The sequence below is a fragment of the Archocentrus centrarchus genome, chromosome 24 (assembly GCF_007364275.1).
Source record: "Archocentrus centrarchus isolate MPI-CPG fArcCen1 chromosome 24, fArcCen1, whole genome shotgun sequence".
Lineage (NCBI taxonomy): Eukaryota > Metazoa > Chordata > Actinopteri > Cichliformes > Cichlidae > Archocentrus > Archocentrus centrarchus.
In genome coordinates, this window is record NC_044369.1 from 10,253,841 (window position 1) to 10,271,658 (window position 17,818).

The 17,818-nt window shown below is 38.8% G+C and overlaps 1 protein-coding gene across 3 annotated transcripts in view; it reads left to right on the top strand.

Annotated features, from left to right (window-relative positions):
- ptprk (protein tyrosine phosphatase receptor type K) overlaps window positions 1-17,818 on the top strand; it is a 108,493-nt gene that overhangs the window by 31,660 nt on the left and 59,015 nt on the right. For all 3 annotated transcript variants that reach the window (XM_030720845.1, XM_030720846.1, XM_030720847.1), the window contains exon 3: window positions 12,953-13,075. In XM_030720845.1, coding sequence (XP_030576705.1) covers window positions 12,953-13,075 — 123 coding nt within the window. The remainder of the gene's footprint in view (window positions 1-12,952; window positions 13,076-17,818) is intronic.

Below are 17,818 nucleotides of genomic sequence, written 5' to 3' on the forward strand. Positions count from 1 at the left end.
CTATAGGAAACCCTGTTTTGTACAGATGTCCTTGAATCATAAAGACTCTAAACTCACAAACATTTTACTCTTTATTAGAAGATGGACTAAATGGTAAATGGTAAATGGACTAGTTCTTATATAGCGCTTTCTACGCAGTATGAGCACTCAAAGCGCTTATACAGCCTGTTTGCATTCACCCATGCACTCCCATTCAGACAAGCACTTCCATTTTTACGAAGCTAAGTGGCTTTTTTGGATTAACTAACACTCACACGCATTCATACTCCGACAGAACGGTCGGAGACAACTTGGGGTTAAGTATCTTGCCCAAGGATACATTGGCATGTAGCCTGGAGTAGCCAGGATTTGAACCGCTGACCTTCCGATCAGCAGGTGACCTGCTCTACCTACTGAGCTACAGCCACCTCGATGGACATCAGAACTGGGCTAACCTGACATTCTTGATAAACTGTACACACTACTACTGCAAGTATTACCGGTTGTATTGAACCACATATTTGGTCTGTAAATGTTCACTTGTGGGAGCAAAGGACAGTTTACATACCTTTACAGTTTATCTTTTTTCCCTCAGAAGTTTGTCCAAAACTGTAAACAGTATCTGTATTTGTCTTTGCATGCTTCTATATCTGATTGTTGTTGTTATCCACTCAGAAGTCAGTATGAGGGCAGTTTTGTTATCCTGACAATGACAAAATAACTCACTAAACTGCTTTAAACAGAATTCACCTTTAATATGAACATACTGACCACTGTGCTAACCATGCTGTAAAATATTAGTCCTGTGTTGATTTACATGTATACACATGATTTTGGCAGTTGTAGTATGCAGCTACGATGCTGTTATCATTCTCACGTATCATTTTTTAGCCTCACCACAGACATCTCTACAACACTAACAGAAATGTGTAAAAATGTGTTTTAGTCTCAGAAGTAGGTGCTTGGTAGTTGCATGCCTGTTAGCATGTTTATTCCCAATTGTGTGTTTTCTCTTTGTTTGGGTCTCTATGGTTTCCACTGCTGGTATGTCTCTTCTCTGTGCTGGCACTGAAAAGTAAATTTCCTCCAGGACAGTAAATGCTATCGTTAGGTATCTTTTGTTGTTCGACAGAACTGTGTCACAAGCACAGATAAAGAGATTTTTTTTGACACATAATTTTTTTCTATATGAGTTTTTTTTTTCATATTTGATGTTTATTGGTTTCAGAAGTCCCAGAAACATTTTCCAATTGTTATTTAGGCGTTTTTTTTTTCCTTCTTTGAAGCTGGATGTTTTAGAAGCTTTTTTTATGTGTTTATTTGTTTGTCTCTGTCTTTTTTCTCTCTCTCCTCTCTGCGGTCTCTCCAGTATAGTGCTGTTTCAGGTTGTTCTTTGTGTGTCATGGGGAGAACTGCTTTTTGTCCGACAGGCTGAACAACAGAAGTGCTTCTGCTGCACAAACGCAGGATAGACTAAAATCCGACCCGCCAGTCAGTCAGTCAGTAAATCAGTCAGCCAGCGTTTGAACCAGCTTGCTGGACAATTGGGGAAGTCAGCCAGGCAGTTCAGTGTGTCACCATCCTCGGTTGCTGACTTGCTAAGCTAGCTGCTTTAGATTAACCTGCTTATAGCTCTGGGTGTTTCTTCTGAACTCACAGTTGAGTTTCCTTCTCTTCCTACTTGTGTACTTATTTGTCTCTTCCCTTCTTTGACAGTCTTTCTTCCTTGTACTTTGCTTTTGTTGCTACTAAATTTCCTTCACCATCTGGGTTTAGTTATCTTGTGTGCTTGTTTGTGTATGTGTATATGTGTGTGCATGTCTGTGGGGGTTGGTGTTTAATGTGTGTTTGTTCTGCTCTTATCTCATCCACACCAGACCTGCTTTCCAGTCCAAAACCTCAGCTGTGCCCTGATTGGCTCAAAAAACAAACTGCCTCCTAGCCTGCCCCTGTGATTGGCCATTCAAATCACCTCCAATGGATAAAGCATTATTTGATTGTATTCTTCTGGTAATTTATCAGTTAGCTATCAGGTAACGTGATGAATGGTTTAGCGGTGCAGTGTAAAGACGCTTTGCTGGCTCTGGTGGCATGTGGGTACATACAGGTGCAGAGCTGCTTGCACTCCACCCAATGCAGCCCGCCGACTGCCAGCAATCATTCTGACCCCATTCTGTCCAGTATTGATCCCTTTTCATTTCAGCCTCCTTTTTGTATAACTCAATGGGAAATGTCCATCTAGTTTCAGTCTCACTGAGAAGTGTCATTGAACTGTATAGTAAAGCCTAGCAGTCCTTACATCTTATAATTACAGATTCCTCGCACATGTTTAGATACTTGGCGTGGAGAGCTTGCAATAAATTATTAATTGCCTCCTGAATTTTTCCCACTTTGAGTCATAAATTGGTCAGAGTTTATGCAGGCTTGGTGTCGTATCGACAGTGAATTCACCCAGTCAGCATGTTTGAGGTCAAGTGTGTGGTGAAGGGTGGAGAGAAGGAAGCCAGTCGAGACTTGTTGTGTAGGGATTTTACTCAAAAGATAAACTTCCAGCTGTACTTTAAGGTCTAATCTGAGCTCAGTGCAGACTAAAGGTTCAGTAATGAGTCCCCCCTGACTCATTCAGACTGACACATGCTGACGTGGGATCTGATTGGGGATAGTTTAGAATTATAGAATACCAATGTCTAGAGTCATCCCAGCACTTAATTACCAGCCATAAAACTTCTCAGCTGGCTTCTGATAACTTTCTTTTGCTACAAAGAGGAAAGAAAGCTGAAGTGTGTCAGTGTCAGTGAATTGTTAAACGGGCACCTCATGTAAAAAACACTGGCAGTAAGAGATAGAAAGAAAGGGGTGGACAGGGAGACAGTAAATGGAGTAGTGGGTGTGGGGAAAGGTAAACGGGTGAACAAACACACAAAAGGGAGGGGATTGGGTTAGCTTTTCTGAGAACGAGTGAAATCTGACTCTCTTCGGAGCTTATGAGTGAACTCATTCACAGACAGGGAGGCGTGAAGAGGAAGGGAGGTTAAAAAAAAAAGAGGTGAGGAGGAGTTCCCAATTTTCCCAGTGAACAACAAGCTCTCCACTCCGTCTCTCTATCATCCCCACCTTTTTCTCCCCTCTTCTTCTCCTGCCTTATCTGCCAGTCAGTCAGCCAGCCAGTCAACATGTGAAGTTGCTTTAAATGTCAGCATTTGAATAGGAATAGAGATTAACGATGCCAAGCCTAAGACTGAGAAAGTGAGAGAGCCAGGAGAGGTGAATATCATAAAGATAGTGTCTGTGGAAGATTTCGACCCCAGCTAACAGTGCTCACAGCCAGATGTAGACACACACAGACACACACTGTTCTGCTCAGACAAAGAAAAAGTAAGGAAGCAGCCAGGAGATGTTCCCACAGAAGTGTGATGTACGTAAGGTATAGGTGTCATGCTGACTGTCAACCTAAGGACTTGATTAGTTTAATTATGGTCCTATAATGAGTGAGTCAAACAAAAAAACCTGTTTTCACATATGAACTATAAAAATTGTTGGAGAATCAGATTGGATTATCACAAAGCAGGAGATAATTCATGTCAGCAGTATTCCCTTTATTGGAAATACACTGTGGTTTAGGTGAGAGAGGTGCCTGATTTAAGCATGCAGGAGGCAGGAAATGACCACTTACTACCTTTGAATGCACCAGTTACCTGCACTGTTCTCACTTTGGCACAAATCTCTGACATTGTATAGACCGTGCCTGATTGAGGACTGTTTAATGTTTGATACAGCATTTGCATTGTTACCCCCCCCCCCCCCCAAAAAAAAAGATACATGCTGTTTGGGAAATTGCGATGAGTATTATTCATTATTTTATGGCATCTCAGACTTAATAATGAACATGTTGATTGAAGAAAAAAAAAAGCAGCTTAATAATCTGTAATGAAAGCCTTCTAGTGCTCAAATGATTGCATGAATAATTATTTGTTCCAGCTTCTTACATGTGAGAATGCTACAGGGCTATTTCTTGATTAATCCCTTAATATTAAAGAGCCCGAGAAGATTGAAAAATATCTGACCAACAGTTCAAAACATAACCATATTATCACAGGTGAATGCCAGCAAATATTTTCAGAAGGTAAAAGCAAATGCCTTCAAATAAAAGACAAAATTTTAAAAAGTTAAACACTAATTGTTTAGCATTGTTATATATATATATATATATATATATATATATATATATATATATATATATATATATATATATAAAAGCAGCAGTTAAGTTTGCTTTTGAGTAAACTCCTAAGTCATTAGGTGCTGCCCAAACAACACACAATCATATACATGTATAAGCATGTTGAGATTAGACTTTACATCCTTTAATTCATATGAAGTGTGTACCTGCTCGCCTCAGGGCAATAATAAAATACTTTCCAGATGATGTGATGCAACATCATGGGAGAGAGTGGTGCAGACTATTTGCCATATGAGACAGAACCTTTTTAATGATAACCTTACCATGTGGAACCAAATAATTTCCTTAATAAAGGGCAGCTATAAAAAAGAGCTCTGTTCCTTTTTCTGTTGTACTGTGTAACAGTGATACTGTGGTGGCAGGTCATTAGTACATTGTTCATGCCTCATTGTGTGCTGATAGTTCTTTTTGTTTGCACTTGTCCAAGCAGAGGAGTGTTTTCAGGAACAAATTGAACTTCCTTTGTCTCACAGCATAGTGGTAAGAGCCTGATTCACCAGCAAAAGTCTCTGTAATAACAATTTCACACAAAAAGCACTCAAAATGCAGAAAGCGTTTTGAAGAATACCACCTCTAAATTAACATTTGGCTCAATAGGTTATATTTTATTACCAAAAATATATTCAATCCAGACATGTTGGTCAGTGAAATAACATCATGCAGCTGTGAAGGCTGTGGCTGCCTTTCACCAAAGACCCGTATGACCAAATCATCAGTTTGTGGGGAAATAATGTGGTACTTGAAAACTGCTTGGGTTTGAATTTGAATGCCAGCATTAACCCCACGAAAGGAGCGGGTTTGGGGGAGAAGATAGTCAGGAATGGGAGGACAGACCTGCTCCTAACAGAAGGAAAAATACACATTTCTGTTTTACTGTTACTGTCAAAGGAAACTCCTGAATCAGCTGAACACACACACAGACACCCACACCCACGCACACACACACACACACACCCGCACTTACACACACGTCTCAGATTCAATTACAGCATTGTGAGATGAAGGAGAAATTCTTCAGCCTTCAGCACTTCCAATTAAACCACTGCTCTGAGTTTGTGCATGCATGAGTGTCAGTCTGTGTGTGATGGTGTGCACATGCCTGTGTGTTGCTACACAAGTTGTGCGTGTTTGGGTGTGCGATTGCGCGTGCCACTGTGTATGTTTAACAGGCAAGGTGTGTGTATATGGGTCTCGGCTTTGATGGCGACGGTGCTGTGCTGCAAGGGCCACTGAAGCGTGACGAGCCTGTGTGTGGGTGTGTGTGTGTGTGTGTGGTGTGTGTGTGTGTGTGTGTGTGTGTGTGTGTGTGTGTGTGTGTGTGAACCTCTCTGATGTCACCTTGTATCATTTCAGGCTAATTTCACCTATTCTCAGAGAGGGTGAGAGAGAACAAGAGGCAGCAAGAGAACAAAAAGTAGAGAAGACACAGAGAAAGTAAATGATAAGCTACAACTTTATTAGTGTCCTTGAGGCAGTCAACATCAGGACTACACAGTGCACACAGATTAAAAACAACAAACCGGAATATAATTTACCACATTGCAATATGAAGAGCATGTTATAAAGGGCCAGTGTATGACACTATAAAATAGATGCATACTGTATAGTCGGTTAATTGTCATATATGTGCCTCTTTTGCAATCTTGTCTCTTTTTCCTTCCCCTCTGCTTTTTCAGTTTTTTCTGGAGCATGGAGCCCAAAATTCAAGCACTGTAGTGATTCACTGGTATGAAATGTGCCACAAAGCCACATATCATTATAAATTCGGGTGAGCTAATGTAATTATTAACTGGACTAAACCAAAATTGTGATGATTTGGAGGGAAACAGGATTACTGGTGGCTGGAATTGGTTTTTAATGATGTAAATGTAATTATTGTCCTTGAAATAATAATTTGCATTTACAGAATGGACATTCTCTTCTCTTCTCTTCTCTTCTCTTCTCTCTCTTTCTTTTCCTCCTTCTCTCTTTTCTCTCTCTCCCACCTCTTTCTCTTCCTCTTCTCTTCTCTTCTCTTTCTTCTCTCTCTTCTCTTCCTCTCTTCTCTCTCTTCTCTTCTCTTTCTCTTCTCTTCTCTTCTCTCTTCTCTCTCTCCTCTCAACCCTAGGATTAGATAAAGGCAAGGCACTGAAACAAAAAATATTGTGAATAAATAGGCCTAGTGTGATTCCCCACAAAATTAATTTCTCTGTTTCTTTTTTGAGCTCGTCTCTCCTACTTCTTTTCATATCTTTATACCCTTTCCCTCTATTTCATCCTCTTTCACTCATGTTGAATTATCTCCTCTCTGGTGATAATATCTTTGCCTGCAGACTGAAACAGAGCTCTTCTGATAAATACTAGACAGACTTAGTAGTGTTGAGAAAGAGAGAGGGAGAATCAAGACTTCTGTTGTATGTACATTGAAGAAAGAATGCATATTGTTTGTCTTAGTGTGGATGGGAGTTGAGATATACTGCTTGTGCTCTTGAGTCCTATACATTCTTGAGCAGATTTATGCTGCTTTATTTCAGCTTGTGATCAGGGCCATCTGATCTGTAGCAATGTTATGGCTCTCTGATATGCTGAAATACAAAACAGGTAAAAAGACAGAAACAAAGTGCATACCTTGCATGCAGAGCTCTGCATGTAAAACCAACCTTATGTAGATCCTGATATGATGCTCTATGATATGATAGAGCTTAAACTCTGCATCAGTGGTTGAACAATGCCACTTATTGTACTGTTATTCTGCCTTTGCCTGTGATTATACTATTCTTAAGTTCTTCATAGCCAAAGTTCTTATAGCTAAAAATATTAGTTAAAATATACCTACTATGCAGTAAAAAAAAATTATTAATTTAAAAGGTATGTGTATGTGTGTGTGTGTGTGTGTGTATATATACATATATATTATATATATATATATATATATATATATATATATACATACACAGAGAGACAGAGAGAGAGAAAGAGCTTCATGCTCATTGTAAAATGTTTTGTACAATTTGTCCATCTGAATGTGTGCATTTTAATGAAGTAGTATATGTCCATACAATTTTGTTTGGTCTGTATGCAAACTGATTTACCTCAGTCAGATTTACCTCAACTGGGGTGAGGTATCTCAAAATTTCGACCCCTACTAGTTCAAACATCTAAGAAAATGACTCAAAATTGAGAAAATAACTTGAAAGCCAAAAATCTGAGATCATCAGCCAGTAAGTGTGATGAATATTTGGTATGCATGATTTGTTCAATTGAATAGCAAAAAAAAAAAAAAAAATTTATAATTTAGCTTTTATTAGGGCTGCATATTTTAGACCATTTAGAGCACATACTTTTCATATCATACAACCTTTTATAACAACTAACAACAACTGATAACAACTTTATAATTGTTTATTGAATTGACGTTATTATATAAACTCAAGGCCGCCCTGCACTGTCAAATTCTCTGATGTTTCTGAGAAACTTGTCAGCTTAGGGTGGATTTTGTACAAGGACACTCGTATAGACTGATTTGATAATCAGTCTCCTTGGTTTCTTTTGTCATAACAAGATTTCCTGAATATCTAGAGAACATATAAAAAACCCCCATCTCAGACCTTCATTTGAATTAAACATGTCCTGAGACTTTTATCTGAGCAGACTTTAGCTGTTAGATATGATTTCATACTGCCTATTCTACAGGTTGGTTAGATCAATTCAAGCAAAGCTAATCAAACTGCCTATTGTTTCACATTCTTGCCAATTCCAGCTAATAATCTTGATCTTAGCTAATAATTGAGAAATGGGCTTCTTCCTTGCTAGGGTCCTCCTGGGGCTGCCGCACATGTGTTTTTAAACAATTTTGGTTAAAGCACTTTTGTCTGATTCACCTCATGGAGGTGGAGGGTCAATGCAAATCACCACAAACTGATTCTGAGTGACAATGGCAGATGTTGTCTGATGCCATTCAGCAATGTTTTAGAAAAGACTGTGGTTGTCCTATGTCCCTGTTCCTCTGCCTATGTGTGTCTATATGTGTCAGTGTGTGCCCAAGTGTGTGTGGTTTTGTTTCTCTCTCTGCCCTTGCTTGAGCCTTTATTCAAGTCCTTCTAATTATTTTATTATGCAAATGAGTCACCATTATTTCATTAGTGAGGCAGCCAATCACAGAAGCTGATTAGAAAGTGATTAGCATGCAGTTGGTTTCTTCTCTCTCTGTGTCCTTGTGAATGGAGGAGAGGGTGGCAATAATGACCCATCTGGACACAAAACTCATGCATATACATGCACTTTGAAAATCGTTAAAAAAAAATAGTTATACAGTTTTATAGAGCAGACACAATACAGAGTATAGTAGTAGGATAGAAGTACACACATATTTCTATTCAAAATAACAATAATAAATATATTTATTGTAAGCAATAATTGAAGGAGGCCAAGGAATTCTGCACATACAGCTGTTAGGTCAACTTGATCTTATCAGGTTAACACGTAAAAACACACCTCGACTCATTGGAGTGCCTCCTTTGTTCAATTTTATATATATATATATATATATATATATATATATATATATATATATATATATATATATATATATATATATATATATATAATTTTGGCAACACTGCAATGTGTGAAAATACCAAATGATTTTGAAAAATACACAATCAGATAAATTTTGTCAGGCTCTTTCTGAAGATCATTCGAGCATGACGGTTGAATCAATCACGCTGCTCTGAAGGTGGCATGTTTCAAGCTTGGGACCTTGCATTTTAGTAGCAGATACAAGAATTATTTAATTAAGGCAACCACTTTCTTTTTTTCTTATTGCTGCATGCTTATTCTTAAGTCTATACTGTGGTTTTCATTGATCAAAGTGCTGATAAGATATGAACCATCCATCCATCCATTCTCTTCTGCTTATATGGTTCAGGGTGGGGGTGGGGGTTGCTGGAGCCTATCACAGCTGTCATAGGGTGAGAGGCAGGGTACACCTGTACAGGTCGCCAGCCTAAATCTTTAAAATATTTCATATAATTCAATATAGCTGAAAATCCAATATGGCAGAATATGAGGTCTTGAACTTGGCATATGCTGCGTTTCAGAATTTTTAATTGGAACGCCCCTCAAGTAGGACTTCCCACTTGGAAAGTCAGAAAAGCCCCACCAACTCCAACTTCACAATCCAGAATGGCAAGAGTCCGTGTAAACAGTAGGAACACTGTAAAACGTGTACTCTATACTACCACTGTTGTGCATTTGTGACACAATAAAAAAGCCAGATTGCAACACTGCGTTGTATTGCTAGTGATTTATGAATGACTCTACTTTGCTAGGGAGCAAAACAAAGCCAGGTTTTTCCTTGATTATTCTCAATTAGTGTGTCAAATTTTACAGTGTTTTAACAATATAGTTCTAGAGGCTACTATAGACTCAAATGTAAGAAGAAGAAAGAATATGATGTATAAGTAAAGGAAGAAAAAATATAGGGACCAAGCAGCAATGATGAGAATGTAAAACGGGGTCAATATTTGTGACGCTTATGTTCCTGCTTCCCTCAGCCTTTCAGCTTGTTTTGGTTTTCTAGCCAGCAGCTCAACTGTTTTGATTCAACTCTCAGTATACTTATTGCTTTGTTTTTGGTCACGAGATTTAGCTGTTTTCTCCAAAATATGCTGTAAAAACCCAAAGTTCACCAACTGCTCAGCAACAAATGGCAGACAAGCAGCAGTATCTGCTAGTTGAAAAACTTTTAGCAGCTATGGAGCCAGATATTTCCCAGAGGGTGATGCTAACCGAAATCAGAACTAAAAGGAGGGTGAATATCAAATATACATTCATCAGGCAGTCAGAAGTTGACTCAAAATAAATGATCATGTTGCTAAGTATCTACTGAAGGGTAAATGGGCATCTGTTCACTAACAAGTTACCACATCAATTTAAACGGTGATGTTATGCTGCCCTTAATACCCAAGAAATCAATTACTGCATGATTAATTTCAGTATTTACAACTAGCAGAGCACATCAAAACACAAAATAGAAGTCAGTAATTCGTGACATTTGACATTAAGTTAAAATATTAAAAAAACATTTGCTTAAATCCATACAGCATTTGAGCAAAACATGGCTCATCACATTGCCTCTGCTGAGTTTTTTTAACTGAGGCAAAAGAGTAGTTCAAAGTCTGCTCATCTCATTATTGGCAACAAGGATTTGCTGTCAGATGCATGTGTCTGCTGATGTGTGTGTTGGTTTAAGTTGGCAGGACATTTAGGAAAGGGAGAAGTGTTAACTGAGAACGTGGGCGGGTTAGCGTGAGGTTTGTGTATGTGGAGACACTTTCTCACATATTTAGTTTTTGCAGGCCCCCTTTTCAGCACGTACACACAAAAACAGACATTTTGTTTAGTATGTTACCATCTCAGTGCACGAGTGAGTGAATGTCTATCAGAGGTGTGCAAACAAGAAGAGAGAAATGCTCTCCAATTGAAAAATGTTCTTTTTATGCAGTCTGTAAAGCTGAATTTAAAATAAGGACATTTTTCTTCACTACTAAGCCAAGGCAAAAAACCTCTTGTACCATGGCACTGTATCAGAGCTGAGTGGAATATTGTGTGTGCATGTGTACACAATTAAAAGAACAGTTTGGTTACATCCAATGTTTCTATACTCTTTATAATGTTTTCAAAGGTAGAAAGTCCATACAAAACCTAAATAAAGCTACTGTGCATTTTCTGTAGTGCCAATGAATAAAGTAGGGCCAAACAAATGCTGAAGTAGGTAAACCAAGGCTAAGTGAATTGGCAGTGTCACAACCCAGCAGTGTATGACATAGAAAATACACAAAACAAACTATTACACAGATTTATTTAGTCATTGTAGTTTCCAGTCAAAAGAATTACTGAGATACAGAGTATGGAATAATAAATACACAAAGAAACTAGAGAGAAAAAAAAGCCATGTTTCTCATTTTTGAACAAGTTTGGTTCAACACTTTCGATAAAGCAGGATATTATTTTCCAGACCACACTGTATATATGCAGTCAGTGACAGCAAACATGCTTACACTTACCTGTGTTGATGAACATTTTCTATTGCTCTAGCCCATTTGTGCGATGTGTTATATGTGGTGTATGGAACAGGGTGTTGAATGCTGTATTTGTTCACTGCTGTTATGTTTGCAGGTTTGTAGATGTGGACTACGTCTACTTCTAGTGCTGTGCTTTGTACATGTCCCAGCTTTTTTTTTTACTTACATTATGACCAGAGGTGACTTGCTTTGACAAAGACTTAATTGAACTGAACAGGAGTAAACTGAATTGCACGAAAAGAGGTTGGTTTAAAGAATGATGCCAAGAGGAATGTGATCCAGTGCCTCGCAGAGGCTGTGAGTCACAGCCAGCCGTGCAGCCAGCAGCCGAAGACAGTCGCTTAGTTTGATGTTAACTTGTTTCTCCTCCGGCGGCGGCTGTCACCTCTTGGTATGCCTCTGTAGCGGGTGCTCAGATCAGTGGGGTATCTGAGTGCCTGTCGTTCTGCTCTCCATCACAGCCGCCACAGTTTGCTCTAGGACACAGGTAGCAAAGCTGTATCGCTAACTGAAGGCTAGGAGATTTATGTAGCTGGCAGTGCTGGTTGCTGATAGTACTTCACGGTGCCTTGCTCACTCATTCCTACTTTCTTGGTGTTTTTTTTTTTTTTTTTTTGTGTTTTGAATATAAATATACTATTTGTGCTTCTCATCATTGAGGTTTTCTATCCTCAACTTTGAAATAATAAATAAACAAGATAAAATGAGGATAAAACACTGCTAAAACAAAGCATACAAAGTTACCATCAAGGCGAACAATGGCTGCCTTGATTACTTTATATAAAAATGATTTGTTCTCTTTATATACCTAATTCTGTATGCCATTTCATAAGTTTGATGTTTTCATTATAACCATTGTTCTGTGATGCATATAAATAAATAATATTTAAGATATTTTTAAATAGTACAGTAATTGTTTCCAAGTGCTTACTAACATTTTAATTATAAACAGCTATAAATTAATTATATCGGTCTCACTATCATAAATATATTGTGATTGAATATTTTATAGTAGACTTTATCCGCCCCAACCATGTCTACTTTAATTAAAATAAAAAAAGGGCACAAAGGACACGTCTCTGTGACCACTAACTACCAGAGACTTGAATCAGATGGCATTGTGGCTTTTCTTAGCCACGTCTCTTCAGGCCATTTTATTTACACAAGCTGTGCATGACTGCTAGGCCAATGAATCAGATAGCTAGTAGTGGCCTGCATGCTGTTCCTATCAGCAATATAGCCAGGACAAGCCACATATCATTGTTAGTTGATCAGTTCAGCTAGCTGTCAGGGACAAGTGATGTCTATCTGCGTTAGAGCAACTTCCTGTTTAGGCGGAGCCAGAGGTGGCCAGCTCACACATGGTTGTCCCAAGGCTGTGGTGATGGGCTCAGATGATCAGCTGAAGGCTCTGCTGGTTGAGTCAGAGGGGATCCCAAGTGGCCCTGAGTGATGACTGTTGGAGCTCAGACTTCTGGTGTTTTTTTAATGAGCTGAGACAAACACACACACACACACACACACATAAAACAGCACAAAAGAAAGATTTGGAAGGTTTCCTTGATAAGACTGAAAGTCAGTTTAACTAAATGGGTTTGCTTACTCGGTCAAACCAGCAAACTTTGGCTTTGTTAGCTTAACTAAATGTTATTGTTTTTCTTTTCTGCAGGAAGCTGTACTTTTGATGAGGGCTTCTCTCAATGTGACTACCAACAGGATCCTTATGATGACTTTGACTGGACTCACATCAACACCCAGGAACTACCATATGTCTCACCAGACCTGCCACAAGGTGAAGCTCGTTCTTTTCCCCTCATTTTTGTCATTCTCTCCTCCTTCAGCACCTGAGAATGAGGGAAAGTAGCTCAGTGAATTTATGCAAGTGCAGTTTGAAGTGCTTGTGCTCTTTTTCAAGCATCAGTATTTTATTTTTCCTACTTTCTAGTTCTATTTCACTAGATTTGAGAAGAAAATTATTTTTATTAGTGTAGTAAATTCAGTGCCTATTAGTAGTAATTATTACTGCTCTGCTACATTCTGGACAGTCAACTAGACCATATATATGCTGAACTATAAACAGTGATTCACAGCTTTTTTGCCTTTCCTTACAAAGATGTTTCAGTTAGTTGTTAGCTACATTTTTGTCTATTTTTCCCCAGATGGTTTCATTTAAACAACAATTCGAGCCTTTATGAGGCAAAATGATCCAATATTTCAAAAAAGTAAAGTTACAGAAGAGGCCAAAAATCCCTTTGCAGGGCAGCTTTTGCCCCTCTCAATTAATCATTTCATGGGCCTGCAGATGTAGTTTGCTCCTCTTTGGAGGGGGTCAGCCCGTAGGCTGGGAATCACTGTACTAAATGACCTAAGTGTATGCAGTATAAAACTAGCTCTACCCTAACCAGCTGCCGCAGCAAAATGCTTCTTGCACATTGATGCATCAGTATTCCGCAGATCACATACTTTCATTTGGATACTTTAAGTTCATTTTGCTGATAATACTACTTTGTGCTTTGGCTGAAGTAGGAGCTGATTGCCGGACTTTTACTTTAATGGAATATGTATATATCACTGTAGAAGATCTTAGCACTTTTCCTCTCCTCTCCTCTCTTCTCCTCTCCTCTCCTCTCCTCTCCTCTCCTCTCCTCTCCTCTCTTTAATCAGTTGTTTTTTTTTTTTTTTCATGATGATGATGAAGGGGAAATTAAATCTTTCTGCCTCAGGGCTGAGGGTCTAATTAACAGAATATGAGGTCATTAATCAACAGCAGGGAACAGGGAAGGTTGCCTGCTTTACAATGTTAAAACCAAAATGTTATAACAGTAACCAGCTATGCAATGTTGAAATGGTAACTAGCTTTACAAAATGAAAACTGCAGAGTAAGAATGTCAAGTGAGAAGTATGAAGTTAACCACATTAAGGAAACTGTTAAAATGTAGCAACCACAAACATGTTTGAGTTTGTTTTTCAACACTGTTCCTTTCCTTTCCTTTCCTTTCCTTTCCTTTCCTTTCATTTCTTTTCCTTTCCTTTCCTTTCCTTTCCTTTCATGTTTTGTCTCATGTTACCTTCATTCCTTTCAACCTTTTCCCTTACCACTTGTCTCCTCTGACCTCTGTTGTAGAATATTATGATTTTGTTACCATGACAATGCAATGCTGTTATTTATCTCTCAGGCTTATCTTCATGACAACCCAGGCTCGCTGACATTTAGAGAAAGGTTCATTTAAAACGCTGGCTCTTTACAATTTTCACACACAAACACACACATTTGTTGCTGTGTGGTGCATGTGGTCTTGCATATAATTAAGCACTGACACAAGAGCGTGGTGCCCAGTGGTACAAAGCCAAAGTCTAGCATTTAGTGTTATTAATACCAAGTGGTGTCACTGTGCTGAGAGGGCAGCGTTGGCAGCCTGAAGAGGTTAAATACCTTGCCCAAGTGTGCAGAGGTAATGCCTGCAATTAACATAGCATTAATGCCTGTTGCAACTAGTGGAATGAGCAGGCGCATGGAGATGGCAGAGCAGGTTAATGGTTTGGAGATGTTGGTTGCTAAAGGCGAGGTTCAGAGCCTTGCCTAAAGGTATGGGAGCATGAACTGACATTTGATGTGTTAATAATGCCAGCGGGGTGTGGAACAGTGGTGCAGTGGATGGAAAACGAGGCTGCTAAAGGGGATTACAGATGCAGCACTTGGCTAGGTTTCTATTTGGAAGGAGTTAAGGGAAATGGGTGAGGGGTTGAGTTGGTTGCTTAAGTCCTGCACCCTGGGAAACATTAGTAATGCGTATTATTAGAATAGTTTTCTCAAGCAATCCTAGCCACCAGTAATTTAGTACTCTGGTCTGGGTAACTACAGTCTCCCTGAGGGCATGGCATTATTTAAGAGGAGTGGCACGAAACTCTTTTGGGTTCTGACCCCTGAAAACAAAGGAATACCTACCCTCATTGTTTGAGGGGAGTTGTTAAGAGTATTTGGCATCCAAAAGGCCTCTGGGAGTGACTTTATTTTGCTGATTAGTACTTCAGAGGGTTTATTCTATTAAAGGTAAGGGCAGAATAAAAGGAGTCATCTACTAGGGGACAGAATTCTTTTAGAGTTATAGCGTAGACAACAATTATACTTTTGTTCCTTATAACCCACATTGATTTGTGCCAGTTGCTAATCACCATTTGTGCTTATGGCAGTATTGAGTGTGCAGGGACAGTTTGGCAGTGTTTGTAATAAGAGATAAAACTCTTCTATGTAATGTCTCCAGGGGTCGATGTTGGCTCTAGTCACCATGGCAGGGTCTAGAAGCTACTCTGGCAATGTGCATTGTGCCAGTTGAACATTCATGGGCTGGGGCCCTGTGGCTCAGTGGACTAAAGCAGATACTCTTGACTCATAATGTTGTCAGCCAGTACCACTCAAAACCTATTTGGCATGCCATTCTCTCCATGTCTCTCATGTTTATCAGTGCACACTATCTAATAAGGGGAGAGAAAAAAGGCTTTTTTCTTTTAAGCTGGTCTCATGTGCACTAAATGTTTTAATAATGATCAAATAATGAAGAAGGCAGCAACTCAATTATAACAGCCTTAAAATTACCAATAAATCAAACCTCTGTCACACAGTTCCTGCAAGACTTGAGTGTTGAGCTGCACAAAAGTACTATTTGGAATCTGGATTTTCTTTTGACACACGCACGCACACATAAAACATTAAAGGAACAAATTGTGATAAAAGTGCTAGTTAAATGTGAGTATTATGAGGCATAATAATGAACTAAAAATGGGAGGTTCTACAGTTAAAAAAGGTGGGAATGATGAGTTAATGAAATGTAATTTTCAGTAGTCATCGCCACTGTTGTGTAGATGTATAGATGTGAACACTGAACATGGCCTCTGGAGATGCAAGCAGTGTCTTGGAGGGGGGAAAAACAAAATTGCCATGTTTGTCTCATAGTCTGTAGACTGTAAAGTGGGCTTCCTTCTTATGAATGAAGAGTATGCGTTACTGTGGAGTAGTGTTTCACATCTCACACATCTTGATTGGTCTCTTAAAATGCTAAAAATGAAAATACCACATTGGCTGTTATTCCAGTAGCTGGCTGTTATTGTTTTGCTAGAGAATACTGTTCCCAGTTTGCCTTGCTGCTATTGTCGTTATGTGACATATCTGGGGCTCAAGGCTGTCACAGGGGTATTTTTAGTCTCATCTTTCATTATCTTCTGTCATTTCTCTATTAGCGGCCATTTTAGACTTTGGCAGTTCAAAGGAATCAGCCATTTTAGAAACTGGCAAACGTCAGGTGTCAGATGTTCTTGGCATTACAAGGTGCTTGCTTAGCATGGGTGTAGTATCACTTTCATGTTCAGTCAGTCTTTTATTATTATCTATGTTTTCCAATGCAGTTTTTGTCCCAGATTAGGTTTTGTCATTGTTGATATTCATGTGATTTCTAGAATATAAGTTGGAAATTATTTCAGTGAACAGAAAATGCTGTAACAGGTTAAAAATGCTGCTGTTGTCACATATTAGTCAGCTTTTTCCACCTATACTAAATCCTTTGCCTGTTATATTTCTGTAGCAGACAGCGTTTTGATTAGCTGAAGTGCTAAAGGTTATATTTTGCAATGTTGTTTGTGTTGTGACATATCTGGGTCTCTGACTGATAGGAGTATTTTTAGCTGGCACATCATCTCGGCAACCATCTTAAAGGCTCTTTTTTCATGTCACCATCTTAGTGGCAAAAATGAGGGCGAAAAAAAAAGGAGTGGTGTCCATTATGTGTTCATTTTTGGGGCAGATTTAGATTACAGTGTTAGAGAGAGAGAAAATTGGTGCTGGCCTTGTTTTGTTTCCAGTCTGATTGGCTATAGTCCAGTTTGGCTGTAGTCATTTTGGATTTTGTTGGTGACATTCAGAACCAAGAAGTGAGATTATTCTAATACCTGCATGGCAGAAAAAAGAGGAGGGATAAAGAGAAAAGAACAGCCAAAACAATAACTAGGATACTGAGGAGCTGATGAGTGTGTGTGTGTGTGTGTGTGTGTGTGTGTGTGTGTGTGTGTGTGTGTGTGTGTGTGTGTGTGTGTGTGTGTGTGTGTGTGTGTGTGTCCGTCCATGCCTGCACATGTTAGTGTGCATCCATTGAAAGTCTGTTATGTTCTGCTCCATTCTGCAGGGAGATGTGTTTTTTCACAGTAGATTAGCTAAACAATAAGTGATAAGCACTATTGTCTGCAACCCATTGTATAGTACATATTATGTATGGTATAATATACAAATAGAATTAACCAGCAGCATTATATAGAATGTAGGGTTTTATTCAATTGAACTTTATTTAATTGTATTTAATTATGTACTGTTTATTCTATTCTGTTTAGGACTACAACTACCAATGCACTAGTTTTCATTGTAAAAATAATCTATCAAGAATCATTTAAGTAGCTCAACTAATCCTATGTTTAAAAATCCTGTGAAATCTCAGAAATACTAAAGCAGTACTGATTGCAGTATCATACAGGCCACATTGGTATCTCATGT